The sequence below is a fragment of the Nerophis lumbriciformis genome, linkage group LG28, assembly GCF_033978685.3.
Source record: "Nerophis lumbriciformis linkage group LG28, RoL_Nlum_v2.1, whole genome shotgun sequence".
Lineage (NCBI taxonomy): Eukaryota > Metazoa > Chordata > Actinopteri > Syngnathiformes > Syngnathidae > Nerophis > Nerophis lumbriciformis.
Window position 1 is genome coordinate 11,426,516 of NC_084575.2, and position 16,230 is coordinate 11,442,745.

Sequence of the window (16,230 nt, forward strand, 5' to 3'; positions counted from 1 at the left end):
TAAAATCTAACTTAACCCTAATAAAACCTAACCTAACCTTAATGAAACCTAACAAAACCCGAATAAAACCTAAACTAACCCTAATAAAATCTAACTTAACCCTGATAAAACCTAACCGAAGCTGAATAAAACCTAAACTAACCCTAATAAAATCTAACCTAACCCTGATCAAATCTAACTTAACCCTAATAAAGCTTAACCTAATCCTAATAACATCTAACCTAACCCTAATTAAATCTAACCTAACCCTAATAAAATCTAACTTAACCCTAATAAAATCTGACCTGACCCTAAAATAAACTTACCAACCCTAATAAAATGTAACCCAACCCTAATAAAATCTAATCTAACCCTAATAAAATCTAACTTAACCCTAATAAAATCTGACCTGACCTTAAAAAAAACTTACCAACCCTAATAAAATGTAACCCAACCCTAATAAAATCTAATCTAACCCTAATAAAATCTAACTTAACCCTAATAAAATCTAACTTAACCCTAATAAAACCTAACCGAAGCTGAATAAAACCTAAACTAACCCTAATAAAATCTAACCTAACCCTGATCAAATCTAACTTAACCCTAATAAAGCTTAACCTAATCCTAATAACATCTAACCTAACCCTAATAAAATCTAACCTAACCCTAATAAAATCTAACTTAACCCTAATAAAATCTGACCTGACCCTAAAATAAACTTACCAACCCTAACAAAATGTAACCCAACCCTAATAAAATCTAATCTAACCCTAATAAAATCTAACTTGACCCTAATAAAATCTAACTTAACCCTAATAAAACCTAACCTAACCTTAATGAAACCTAACCGAAGCTGAATAAAACCTAAACTAACCCTAATAAAATCCAACCTAACCCTGATCAAATCTAACTTAACCCTAATGAGACCTAACCCAACCCTAATAAAACCTAACTTAACCCTAATAAAATCTGAACTGACCCTAAAATAATCTAACCTATCCCTAAAAAAATCTAACTTAACCCTAATAAAATCTAACTTAACCCTAATAAAACCTAACCCAACCTTAATGAAACCTAACAAAACCCGAATAAAACCTAAACTAACCCTAATAAAATCTAACTTAACCCTGATAAAACCTAACCGAAGCTGAATAAAACCTAAACTAACCCTAATAAAATCTAACCTAACCCTGATCAAATCTAACTTAACCCTAATAAAGCTTAACCTAATCCTAATAACATCTAACCTAACCCTAATAAAATCTAACCTAACCCTAATAAAATCTAACTTAACCCTAATAAAATCTGACCTGACCCTAAAATAAACTTACCAACCCTAATAAAATGTAACCCAACCCTAATAAAATCTAATCTAACCCTAATAAAATCTAACTTAACCCTAATAAAATCTGACCTGACCTTAAAAAAAACTTACCAACCCTAATAAAATGTAACCCAACCCTAATAAAATCTAATCTAACCCTAATAAAATCTAACTTAACCCTAATAAAATCTAACTTAACCCTAATAAAACCTAACCGAAGCTGAATAAAACCTAAACTAACCCTAATAAAATCTAACCTAACCCTGATCAAATCTAACTTAACCCTAATAAAGCTTAACCTAATCCTAATAACATCTAACCTAACCCTAATAAAATCTAACCTAACCCTAATAAAATCTAACTTAACCCTAATAAAATCTGACCTGACCCTAAAATAAACTTACCAACCCTAATAAAATGTAACCCAACCCTAATAAAATCTAATCTAACCCTAATAAAATCTAACTTGACCCTAATAAAATCTAACTTAACCCTAATAAAACCTAACCTAACCTTAATGAAACCTAACCGAAGCTGAATAAAACCTAAACTAACCCTAATAAAATCTAACCTAACCCTGATCAAATCTAACTTAACCCTAATGAGACCTAACCCAACCCTAATAAAACCTAACCTAACCTTAATAAAACCTAACCTAACCCTAATAAAACCTAACCTAACCTTAATAAGACCTAACCTAACTCTAACAAACCCCAACCTAACTCTAATAGAACACTATCTAACCAACCTGGATGGTCCACAGAGTACACGTGGTGCTGACCACATTCTCAAGGATGACAGACATTTAAAGTAATAATAATAATAATAATAATAATAATAATAATATCCATATCATGTCCTTAGAGGCTGCATAGACAGACACTTGCAAGATGTCTGCTGGGAGCTGAAAATCAAAGCTGAGCTTGCCTGACCAAACAGAAGATCTTAAAATAAACTTTATGATTTTAAGAAGATCTCACAACAAACTTCATGATTTTATGAAGATCTCACAACAAACTGTATGACTCTAAGAAGATCTCACACAACTTTATGAATATCTCACAACAAATGTATGAAGATCTCACAACTTTCGGACTTTATTAAGATCTCACAACAAACTTTATGACTTTATGAAGATCTCACAACAAACTTTATGAAAATCTCACATCAAACTGCATGACTTTTCGAAGAGCACACAACAAACTTTATGAAAATCTCACATCAAACTGTATGACTTTTTGAAGAGCTCACAACAAACCTCATGAAGATCTCACAGCTTTATGAATTTAAGTCTCACAACTGTATGATGATATCGCAACAAACTTTATGACTTTACAAATATCTCACAACAAATGTATGAAGATCTCACAACTTTCGGACTTTATTAAGATCTCACAACAAACTTTATGACTTTATGAAGATCTCACAACAAACTTTATGAAAATCTCACATCAAACTGTATGACTTTTCGAAGAGCACACAACAAACTTTATGAAAATCTCACATCAAACTGTATGACTTTTTGAAGAGCTCACAACAAACCTCATGAAGATCTCACAGCTTTATGAATTTAAGTCTCACAACTGTATGATGATATCGCAACAAACTTTATGACTTTACAAATATCTCACAACAAATGTATGAAGATCTCACAACTTTCGGACTTTATTAAGATCTCACAACAAACTTTATGACTTTATGAAGATCTCACAACAAACTTTATGAAAATCTCACATCAAACTGTATGACTTTTCGAAGAGCACACAACAAACTTTATGAAAATCTCACATCAAACTGTATGACTTTTTGAAGAGCTCACAACAAACCTCATGAAGATCTCACAGCTTTATGAATTTAAGTCTCACAACTGTATGATGATATCGCAACAAACTTTATGACTTTACAAATATCTCACAACAAATGTATGAAGATCTCACAACTTTCGGACTTTATTAAGATCTCACAACAAACTTTATGACTTTATGAAGATCTCACAACAAACTTTATGAAAATCTCACATCAAACTGTATGACTTTTCGAAGAGCACACAACAAACTTTATGAAAATCTCACATCAAACTGTATGACTTTTTGAAGAGCTCACAACAAACCTCATGAAGATCTCACAGCTTTATGAATTTAAGTCTCACAACTGTATGATGATATCGCAACAAACTTTATGACTTTACAAATATCTCACAACAAATGTATGAAGATCTCACAACTTTCGGACTTTATTAAGATCTCACAACAAACTTTATGACTTTATGAAGATCTCACAACAAACTTTATGAAAATCTCACATCAAACTGTATGACTTTTCGAAGAGCACACAACAAACTTTATGAAAATCTCACATCAAACTGTATGACTTTTTGAAGAGCTCACAACAAACCTCATGAAGATCTCACAGCTTTATGAATTTAAGTCTCACAACTGTATGATGATATCGCAACAAACTTTATGACTTTACAAATATCTCACAACAAATGTATGAAGATCTCACAACTTTCGGACTTTATTAAGATCTCACAACAAACTTTATGAAGATCTCACAACAAACTTTATGAAAATCTCACATCAAACTGTATGACTTTTCGAAGAGCACACAACAAACTTTATGAAAATCTCACATCAAACTGTATGACTTTTTGAAGTGCTCACAACAAACCTCATGAAGATCTCACAGCTTTATGAATTTAAGTCTCACAACTGTATGATGATATCGCAACAAACTTTATGACTTTACAAATATCTCACAACAACCTTGTGACTTGATGATTTCACAAGAACTTTATGAAGATCTCGCAACTGTCTGAAGAGTTCACATCAAACTTTGACTTCATGAAGATCTCACAACAAACGTCATGACTTTATAAATATCTCACAACAACTCTATGACTTTATGAAGATCTCACAACAACTCTATTTCTGTTGAAAATCTCACAAAAAACTTTTGTATTTTTGAAGATCTCGTGCAACTTTATGAAGATCTCACAAGAACTTTGACTATTTGAGGATCTCATAAAAAATGACTTGTTCAAGATGTCACTACAAACTAGGGTTGTACGGTCTACCGGTACAGGTATAGTATCGCGGTACTTGTCAGAATAATTGTATCTAAGTTATCACAAAACTTTGTGTTACATTGAGTTCAGCTCGCCCTGCGAGAGGACAAAAGCTGTCTTTGATCCTACCAAGCAGAAGGCTTGTAAAACTCCACCGTGTACGATGGGAAGCGACATGAAGGCGTCGGATTCTTTGATGTATTGTAATCCACAGGATGATTTTGTCTTGACCCGAGAACTACAAAGCGGAGAGGAAGCAGGACCTGACTCCCCTCTAGGCACCTTTTCTTTGAACTGTTTTGTAATCAAAGGTGATGGCTGTTTACGACCCCCTTGCCTTAGAAACAGCTGTTACCATGTAATCAGGGAAAGTCCAAATAAAAGAGGAGGCATACAATCTTTCATCAGAGCGTGGTGGAGACTGTACAAGAGTACAGCCCAGACGTTTCTTCTCAATTGAATTTAATTCTGTCTCTGTTTAATTCCTTGCTTCTTGTCTTGTTTAATAGATGTTATCAGTGTTTGAACCTGACAGTACTAATGAATCAAAAACGGTACTATAATCTGTTTGAAAAGTGGTTTTGCGAGCAGAGGAGCATGTTTGGCAGCGCACAATCACGGAGTACTTACAAGCAGACACAGTGTGTAGACAGAAAAGGGAGAACGGATGCATTTTGACCTAAAAACCAAAGATAAAGGTGAAGTTATAACACTAATTCACCCTCAGGAAGAGGTGCTTTAAAACATGGCTAGCTAACTAGCGGCGAACGACCATCCGCAGTCTGCAGTGTTTTAGCTACTTCTAAATCACTAATCCTCGCCTCCATGGCGACAAATAAAGTACGTTTCTTACAAGTATCATCCCTGCAGGACGAGGAATAGCTAAACATGTTTCACTACACACGGTAGGTGGATACAATAGCTAACCGCTAACAGCAACCTAGCACCCTGTATGTAAACAAACGCCATGGGTGGATCTACACCTGTCTTCCACTGCAATGATACCAAGTACAATAGCGTATCTAGTCGATACTACTATGATCACATCGATATTTTTTATCATCATAAAATCTTTTTTCCTTTTTTTAAAATGTATATTATGTTTATAAAATATGTCCCTGGACACATGAGGACTTTGAATATGACCAATGTGTGATCCTGTAACTACTTGGTATCTGATCGATACCCAAATTTGTGGTATCATCCAAAACTAATGTAAAGTATCCAAACAACAGAAGAATAAGTGATTATTACATTTTAACAGGAGTGTAGATAGAACATGTTGGAATAGAAAATAACCAGATATTAACAGTAAATGAACAAGTGGATTAATAATCAATTTTTACAACTTGTCCCTCATAATTTTGACAAATTTGAATGAGAAATGACATTATAAGTTACTGCATATGTCAGCAGACTAAATTTGGGGCCCTTGTTTGCTTACTTTCTAATAAAAGACAAGTTGTCTAGTATGTTCACTATTTTATTTAAGGACAAACTTGCAGAAAGAAACATATTTTTAATGTACCGTAAGATTTTTTGGTTAAAATGAAGCCAATAATGACATTTTTTTGTAGTCCCCCTTATTTAGAAAAGCACCAAAAAGTATCTAAATACATTTTGGTACGAGTACAAAAATATTGGTATCGGGACAACCGTATTACAAATATGACTTTTTGAAGATTTCACAACTTCATGAAAATATCACAATGGACTTTCTAAGATCTCACAACAACTTTAAGATCCCACAATAAATGTCCTGAAGATCTGACAACTGCAACCCTGAGAGGAGCCGCCATCAAGAGTTTGATGGTACAAATAGGATAGTACACACAAATATACAGAAATAATGCAACAGTTTAACACTGACATCTGCTGGTCATAAGGAGAACAGTCCACAAGTAACTACTCCTAAAGTTTATTATTGGCACATATGTAGTGAATCACAAAGACAAAAAAGGACAACAACAAACGGATATTGTTTATGTGCGCATATATATACACGCATGGCCACAACATTAGGCACACCTGCCTGTGTTGTTATGATAGTGTAGCAGCACTAACCAGTCGGAAACTTGGACCTTTAAAGATTTATACATTGGAAGACACCAATTTCAGATGTAAAACATGATTATTGTTATCTATTTGTGTCGTTTGGCAGGTGTAGCTAATGATGCGGCTGATGATTCAAACAGTGAAGATCCAGCTTAAGTATTACTTTTAAGAAAAAGGGGTGAAAGCCCCGCCTTTGACCTCGGCTCCTTCAGGCACCGCCAATGCAGAGCCAGCAGGGTCTCTCGCTGGGACAGAAGACGATAAAAGTTGTGAGGTTTGGTGTTCACGTGGTCAGTGAGAGATGTGAAAGTCAATAGTGTTCTTGTCAGCTCAGCAGGGGATACTTGGCGTGTACACACCTCCAATAGGAGACTGGTGGAGCTCTAAACATCAAACACTTTGTGTCGGTCTCCAAGTTACGTAACACTTTCTACATGTTTTTTAAAAAAGTGCATCCTATAAAATAGTTAGAAAATAACCTAATGCAAGCACTACTTGTCTAGTGAACATTCCAAATTAGCAGAGGCGCCTCTTCACAGTTACGGTACACACGCACGCACACACACACGCACACACGCAAGCACACACACACACAGGCAGACGAAGAGGATGAAGGCCGGGGAAGACATCATATCGATGAGTTGTCAGCCAGGAGTGACGATGCATCTATGCCAGCTTTGTGTTCTTTCACCAAGCCCAGTCTCTTCTTCAACAGTTTGTCCTCGTTGTTCAACTTGGTCCTGATGGCTGTTTTGATTTGGCTGCTATCCACGGCGAACTTACCCGCCACGTGATCTGGAAGGAGAGAGGCGTTTGTTAATGCTTTTAAAATAAAAGTCAATGCTAAGAAATTGAGAAAGAAAAGAACTGATGACTCATCGACCACAGCAAGCTTTACCTAGTGGTTAGAGTGTCCGCCCTGAGATCGGTAGGTTGTGAGTCATACCAAAGACTATAAAAATGGGACCCATTACCTCCCTGCTTGGCACTCAGCATCAAGGGTTGGAATTGGGGGTTAAATCACCAAAAATTATTCTTGGGCGCGGCCACCGCTGCTGCCTACTGCTCCCCTCACCTCCCAGAGGGTGATCAAGGGTGATGGGTCAAATGCAGCGAATAATTTCGCCACACCTAGTGAGTGTGACAATCTTTGGCACTTTAACTTTTAGCGGCTGTGACATGACTGCAATCTGATTGGCCGCTGAGTAAGTGCTATGATCCTTCAGCAAGGATACTGTGGATCGGGGTCGGCAACCCAAAATGTTGAAAGAGCCACATTGGACCAAAAATACAACAACAAAAAAATCTGCCTGGAGCTGCAAAAAAATTAAAGCCTTCTATAAGTGATATAATGAAGTCAACACATGATATAAGTGTCTATATTAGCCTACTATCAAAATGACTATGTGTCGCAGGCTGACACAAATCTTCATTGTTGATATGTAATATGTATTCTACGCAATTTTAAAATGTCTCAGAGGGTGAGATAACTCCTTTAAATGACTGGCTTAGAATGGCCAAAGGTATAGATGTGTGTGTCCAAGTTAAAGGAAATGGATTTATAACAATCTATGCAAGCTGGGTTACGTTTGCTGTGGTCTATAACGGCACACAAACCACTATCAGAAATGCAGGCAATATTACATACAGATAATATGTCAAGAGAAATGCAGACATAAATTAAATACACAGAATGAGCTCAAATATACCTACAAATGAGGCATAATGATGCAATATGTACATACAGCTAGCCTAAATAGCATGTTAGCATCGATTAGCTGGCAGTCATGCACTGACCAAATATGCCTGATTAGCACTCCACACAAGTCAATAACATCAACAAAGCTCACTTTTGTGTGCATTCACACACAGTATAAAAAGGTTGGTGGACAAAATGAGACAAAGAAGGAGTGGCATAAAACTTGTCTTTCTGTGGCATCGTTGAAGAAAGTTATACATGTAAACAAACTATGGTGAGTTCGAGGACCGCCAAAATTAGTAGGACAAAACGGCGCTTGCCAAATACTCTCATCAGAGAATCATGTTTAATATAAACAGTGGGATTTCTAACCATTAGGGAGGTTTGTGTCATGTTGTCCTCCAACAGAAACCCTATTAAAACTAAAATATTTTTCTATTTTCATACCTTTTTGAAAAAGCTCCAGGGAGCCACGAGGGCGGCGCTAAAGAGCCGCAGATTGCAGACCCCTGCTTTAGAACATTGTGCCTCCCCTTTCCACTTGTTTTTTTCCCTTTTGCAGAAAAAGACTAATAAAAGCGTCATCATTATTTTCTATACCGCTAATCTTCTACATCGTATTACATTTACAGAAGCACGCGCACACATTGTAGGGAGTGCACACAGGCGAGGAGAGGCCATACACACGACTGAGCTACAGTACGAGTTGTCTGGAGTTAAAACACAGAAGTTTGAATTAGCCTGAGATGGCACTTATTATTTTCAGACATTGTAGGGAGTGCATACAGGTAAGTGGAGGTTGTACACACTATTGGGCCACAATATTTGGTTGTCTTGAGGAAAATCACAGACATTAGATACGTTTGTGATGTGAGTGTTGACATTGTAAGGAGTGCATAGAGAAGAATGAAGGCCAGACACACTACTGAGTGACATTATGAGTTGTCTGCAGTAAATGCACAATCACTTGAATAACCATGAGATTGCACTTTTTTAATGTTTAGAAATTGTAGGGAGTGCATACAGGCAAATGGAGGCTATACACACTACTGAGCCAAAGTATGAGTTGTCTATTATAGCAGTGTTTTTCAACCTTTTTTGAGCCAAAGCGCATTTTTTTCATTAAAAAACTCCGGAGGCACACCACCAGCAGAAATCATTAAGAAATGAAACTCAGTAGACAATAAAAAGTTGTTGTCGCAATTGTTGGATATGACTTTAAACCATAACCAACCATGCATCAATATAGCTCTTGTCTCAAAGTAGGTGTACTGTCACCTCTTGTCACATCACGGCGTGACTTATTTGGAGTTTTTTGGTTGTGCTCCCGTGCATAGTGTTTTAGTTCTTGTCTTGCGCTCCTATTTTGGTGGCTTTTCCTGTTTTTTTCCTGTTGCAGTTTCATGTCTTCCTTTGAGCGTTATTCCACGGCCCTGCTTTGTTTTAGCAATCAAGACTATATAAGTTGTTGCTATTTTTTTTGTGTGGAAATTGTTGATTGTCATGTCATGTGCGGATGTACTTTGTGGACGCCGTCTGCTCCACACACTGTAAGTCTTTGCTGTCGTCCAGCATTCTGTTTTTTGTTTACTTTGTCGCCAGTTCAGTTTTAATTTCGTTCTACATAGCCTTCCCTAAGCTTCAATGCCTTTTCTTAGGGGCACTCACCTTTTGTTTATTTTTGGTTTAAGGATTAGATACCTTTTTACCTGCACGCTGCCTCCCGCTGTCGTCTGCATATTGTGATCACCACAAACCGACATCTACAAAGCAATTAGCTACCTGCTGCCACCTACTGATATCGAGGAGAATAACGTGGTAATTCTGCCGAGCTCTAGACAGCACCGACACTCAACAACACATAATTTGCAGACGATAATTACTGGTTTGCAAAAAATATTTTTAACCCAAAATAAGTGAAACTACATAATCTCCCACGGCAGAGTGGTTGAAAAACACTGGTCTAGAGTACATGCACAAATGTTAGCCTAGGCTGTGATGTAATTTTTCTCGCTTACAGTGGATATTGTCGGAAGTGCATACAGGCAAGTGGAGGCCATACACACTACTGAGCCACAGTATTTGTTGTCAGGAGTAAATTCACAGGTGTTTGAATTGCTTGAATCCTACTTCTAATGCTGAGACAGCGTAGGGTGTTCATAAAGGCCATATAGTTGTATAGACCAAAAAAAGCTTACAAACCCACCGATGATACTTCTGAGGATTTCGGGTGGCAGCTGAGGTTTGTGGCACTCCTCGCCAGTGATGGTGTTCCTACGTCCCTGCAGAGAGTGCGTGGCCAAGGTCTCTCTGTCAAATAGCATCATTAGCAGCGCTGAGGTGTACTTCTTGTAGTCTGCAATTTCAGCCACGCGCTCGTAAAGATTCCTTGGAACTCTGAGGTTCTCGGCGAGGTACAGGAAGTCGTGATTGTCCTAAGGGTAGAACACAATCGGTTTGTGGCGAGAGCTTAACGTGACGACAACAGGCGAACGAGCGCTGACCTCCGGCATGTCGCCCACCGCTACCATGTCGGCCTCGTGCTCCGCCAGGAAAGACATGGCTTCGTCTTGAGAGTTGTGCGGCTCCATCACCGGGTCGCCGCCGTGGAGGACGTGATCCAGAGTGGCTCGCAGCTCGTGAGCCGTGTGTCTCATCTGCATCATGAGCGTGTTCATCTCTGCACAGACGTCACAACATTATTATTAGTGTTAGCATGTGGCTAGGCTAAGAGACTCAAGCACAACAATACTTTCAAAATAAAATAAAACTAGGGATTGGTGATATGGCCTAAACCGGGGATATCAAACATGCGGCCCGCAGGCCGGATCAGGCCCTCGAACAGGTTCGATCCGGCCCGCGAGATGAGTCAGTGTAAAATTGAGCTGCATTTTTAACTTAAAGAAACTGTTTTTTTTAATGTGTCCACTGGATGTTGCAATACCAATTCTGTTGGGCAAGCAAAGAGTTTATACCGGGGCGAGCAAGTTTACAATTGGTAACCCGACTTAAAATGCTGCATGAGACACTGCACATTGATATAGTTCTGTGAAAATGATTGTCTTCTGTGCAAATTTAAAGAAAGTGAACAGTGGAAATGACAAATGAAGTAGTTGATACATAGAAGAGTTTTTATTTATGCTTTATAATGTTTTTTGTTCAATCCTAAATGGGCTGTGACTTAAAGTTTACTTGCATTGTAGATACACTGATATGAAGTCTAAGTTCATTGTGTTCATCATGGTGTTTTTGAAAGTGCACCATTTTTTTCCTCAGAATTTTCAACTAACTTGAAAAGTTTTGTCAAGAGGATTATATGTGATATGTCCTTTTTTTTTTTTTTTTTTAGAATGTGCTTGTTCTATTTTGGGCCAAAGTAAAACAAAGCAAACAATCTGAAGTTGTCATAGTTGTATTTTTAAATTATTATGCCATGCTTTTACCAGCCCGGCCCAAGTTGAGTTGAGTTGAGTTTGAGTTTATTTCGAACATGCAAGCATACAACATGACACATCACAATCTCCAGTTTCTCTTTTCAACATGTTCGAAAAGGAGTAGGAAGAAGCAGAGCTTATTTAATCCTACCCCTTTTCTTTTACACAAACAGTTGCTAAAACTTTTGTTCACTTCCTGTTCTCAATTTATTCACAATATACTCCATAAGTACTCACAATAAAAATAAGTAAATAAATAATAATTGATGAAGTAAGTTACATTTCATACTAAGAGATAAGTAAGATTATTTTGAGAGTGAAAGAATGAAAGAATGGATGAATTAAATAAATTCAGAATGTTTATCATGGTTCTTCTTCTTTGTACTTTGTAAACACTTTAAGATTGAAGAGTTTCTTGAAGTGGATCATATTAGTACATTGTTTGATTGCTTTGCTTAATCCATTCCATAATTTAATTCCACATGCTGATATACTGAAGGTCTTAAGTGTTGTACGTGCGTACAAATGTTTTAAATTACATTTCTCTCTAAGATTATATTTCTCCTCTTTTTTTGAGAAGAATTGTTGTATATTCTTGGGTAGCAGGTTATAGTTTGCTTTGTGTATAATTTTAGCTGTTTGCAAATTCACTATGTCATGGAATTTCAGTATCTTTGATTCAATAAATAAAGGATTTGTATGTTCTCTATATCCAACATTATGTATTATTCTAACTGATCTTTTTTCTAACACCGTTAATGAATGAAGTGTACTTTTGTAATTATTTCCCCATATTTCTACACAGTAACTCAGATATGGTAACACTAGTGAGCAGTAGAGAATATGAAGTGATTTTTTGTCTAGAACATGTTTTGCTTCATAAGTGGGAATACATTTTCCTCCATTATACCGTATTTGTTGTGGTTTGTAGGAGACCACAGGGAAGACCCAGGACACGTTGGGAAGACTATGTCTCCCGGCTGGCCTGGGAACGCCTCGGGATTTCCCGGGAAGAGCTGGACGAAGTGGCTGTGGAGAGGGAAGTCTGGGCTTCCCTGCTTAGGCTGCTGCCCCCGCGACCCGACCTCGGATAAGCGGAAGAAGATGGATGGATGGATGGATGTTTCCGGTTGTGTAAAAATTGCTAAAAATTAACCAGAATATATCAATGTTTTTGGGCAGCACCGTGGACCGTGGAGGTTAGTGCATGTGCCTCACAATACGAAGATCCTGAGTAGTCCTGAGTTCAATCCCGGGCTCGGGGTCTTTCTTTGTGGAGTTTGCATGTTCTCCCCGTGACTGCGTGGCTTCCCTTCGGGTACTCCGGCTTCCTCCCACCTCCAAAGACATGCACCTGGGGATAGGTTGATTGGCAACACTAAATTGGCCCTAGTGTGTGTGAATGTTGTCTGTCTATCTGTGTTGGCCCTGTGATGAGGTGGAGACTTGTCCAGGGTGTACGCCGCCTTCCGCCCGAATGCAGCTGAGATAGGCTCCAGCAACCCCCGTGACCCCAAAAAGGGACAAGCGGTAGGAAATGGATGGATGGATGGATGTTACGGTTAATTTGTTCAGGGGAAGCCTTTAGCGTTGACGCGCTTGAGTGCGCATGCAGCGTAGCATTGGGTGGCAAACTCTTCCAGAACACCGGCAAAGTTAATGTTTATTTTCATTTATCGTTGGATTATCGTTGAGAAGCTTAGGCATCCCTGTACTTGTTAATGATTGACCATGTGGTCAACGAGAGCTAGGTTTTTCTATCCACTTTCTCATGCACTCCAGATCACGAATGAACTTGTATACATCTAGGTCAGGGGTCGGCAACCTTTACCAGTCAAAGAGCCATTTTGACCAGTTTCACAAATTATAGAAAACAATGGGAGCCGCAAATATTTTTTTTAATTTTAAACGAAATAACACTGCATAAGAAGTTTTTTTTTTGCTTTGTGCTATGTATAACCAGGGGTCTCAGACAGGCTGCCCTCACCTTTATGTGGAATTTAAAAGCTGGTGCGGCACGTTGGTTTTAATTGAATGGCGCTTGTCAGCGTCTTGCGTGCCGTGATGGTACAGCATATAGCACCCATTACAGTCAGCGTGCCTGATCAGCCACACGTTGTATGGGGCTTCCACTTTACTCACGTAAGTGACAGCAAGGCATACTTGGTCAACAACCACACAGCTCACACTGACGGTGGCGGTATAAAAAAAAACAAAAAAACTTTAACACTCTTACTAATAATGCGCCACACTGTGAACCCACACCAAACAAGAATGACAAACAAATTTCGGGAGAACATCTGCACCGTAACACAACATAAACACAACAGGACAAATACCCAGAATCCCATGCAGCCCTAACTCTTCCGGGCTACATTATACACCCCCGCTACCAAACCCCGCCCACCTCAACCGACGCACAGAGAGGGGGGGGGGGGGGGGGGGGGGGGGGTGATGTGTGAGGGAGCAGGGTTGGGGTGGGGGCGGGGTTTGGTGTTAGCAGGGGTGTATAATGTAGCCCGGAAGAGTCAGGGCTGCATGGGATTCTGGGTGTTTGTTCTGTTGTGTTTATGTTGTGTTGGTGCAGATGTTCTCCCGAAATGTGTTTGTCATTAGGGCCCGCACGGCCCATTGCAAAAGGACTCCCACAGGGAGTCCTTATGCAATGGGACATAAGGACCTATTGAATTTCTAAGGTTTTATTCTTTATTATTATTATTATTATTCTTTATTATTCTTCCGCCGCCTCTTTGAGCACTAATTTCACCCACTTAACATGCTTCAAAACTCACCATATTTGACCCACCCGTCAGGACCTGCGAAAATTGTCTTTTAATAAAAAAACCAAACCGCAAAAATCAAAATTGCGCTCTAGCGCCCCCTAGGAAAAAAAAAACTAGACTGCCTGTAACTCCCACTAGGAAGGTCGGAAAAACATGAAACAAAATCCTCTATGTAGGTCTGACTCAGACCTAACTTTCATAATGGTACATCCTCGGGCGAAAATCAACAGGAAGTTGGCAATTCCCCCTTCAAGACAAAAAAGTACTAAAATAAGTCACTTTTGCCTCTTTGAGCTGTAATTTGACCCCCTTCACATGCTTCAAAACTCACCAAACTGAACACACACATCAGGACTGGCAGAAATTGTGATCTAATAAAAAAACCTAACCCCAAATCTCAAAATTGTGCTCTTGAGCTATTTTTTAATAAAACGCACAAAAAACTGCTCCTCCGATGAAAAAACTGACATAACTGCCTGTAACTCCCACTGGGAACGTCGGAGAGACATGAAACAAAAACCTCTATGTAGGTCTCACTTAGACCTACATTTCATAAATTGACAACTCCCAGCAAAAATATACAGGAAGTTTGCTATTCCCCCTTCAACACAAAATTTTTGTAAAAACCCGTCACCTTTCTTCAAACATTATCTCCTCTGAGCGCGTTTGTTGTTTCGGCTTCAAACTAACACAGGAGAGAGATTGAACCCTTCTGATTAAAAGTTGGTGAAAGAGTTGTGATACCTGCTCCGGTTTTGATTTTATGACCCTTCAAAGACCCGCTGCACTGATGCTCCTGCGGTGCTGTTTTTTTAAGATGGCTGCTCAAAAGCAGGAAGCACCAGCGTGCCCACACAATGCAGACAAGGTAGGTACACTAGACAAAAGTCTTGGGACACTTCAGACTAAAAGTAGACAAAAGTATTGGGACACTTAGGACTAGTTCTTCTTTGATTTTGGTTCAAAGTGTGGCGCATTATTAGTAAGAGTGTTAAAGTTGTTTTATATGGCCACCGTCAGTGTAACCTGTGTGGCTGTTGACCAAGTATGCCTTGCTGTCACGTACGTGTGCTAGCAGAAGATGTATATTGTATAACAAGTATTGGGCTGGTACTCTGTTAATACAGAATGTAGAGGGCGCCAAATGTTGTACCATCATGGCACGCCCTTATTATAGCCGCAAGGGTGAAAGCCGGTGAATATTAATCCCGGGAGTTTTCCGCGAGAGGCACTGAAATCCGGAAGTCTCAAGGGAAAATTGGGGGGTTCAGCAAGTAAGTTGCTGAGCCGCATCAGAGTGATCAAAGAGCCGCATGCGGCTCCGGAGCCGCGGGTTGCCGACCCCTGATCTAGGTGAATAAACAACAAAGTGTTACTTTCGTTCCTCCTACCTTTCAGCTCCCTCAGCTCTCTCTCTGCCAATATTCGACACCTGCGTTCATATTTGAGTTGAGCCTGCAGCTGTTCTATCTTCATCAGCAGGCTGATGGTGTCGGTTCTGACGCCAGGACCCGAACCTACTTCGATCTCTTCAAATTCCTGCAGCCGGATGAGAAAGGGAAAGTATATTGACGTGTTCATGCGCAGTGGAACCTAAACGTCATCGCACCTCGGTGCCGAGGAATGGAGAGTAAGCGGACTCTTCGGCCAAGCCGAACTTGTCCTCCATTGGACTAGCCTCCTCTGGGACCGTGTTGCTCTTTAGCATCTTTGCCGGTGCTTGAGATGGGGACCCTCCGGCTTCTCTCTTGGGCGGCATAAGGCTTCAAGGAGAACCTGCGAGGAGAAGACTGACTTGGTCAAGGAGGGCAGTTGAACTTACACCAAGATGGAAAGTTAAGTCCTCAGCTCGACCCTCCTCTGCTATCTAATTAGCTCCCAGTCACAAA

At 39.3% G+C, this 16,230-nt stretch overlaps 1 protein-coding gene across 1 annotated transcript; it reads right to left on the reverse strand.

The window, feature by feature from the left end:
* Nucleotides 1-5,968: 5,968 nt before the first annotated feature.
* LOC133570850 (uncharacterized) lies at nucleotides 5,969-16,100 on the reverse strand. The gene is made up of 5 exons (XM_061923599.2): nucleotides 15,951-16,100; nucleotides 15,733-15,880; nucleotides 10,629-10,804; nucleotides 10,331-10,559; nucleotides 5,969-7,220 (listed from the first exon to the last, which is right to left on the reverse strand). Exons 1-5 carry the CDS (start codon nucleotides 16,098-16,100, stop codon nucleotides 7,054-7,056), a joined length of 870 nt encoding a protein of 289 aa, XP_061779583.1. The 3' UTR covers nucleotides 5,969-7,053.
* Between the last annotated feature and the right edge of the window lie 130 nt (nucleotides 16,101-16,230).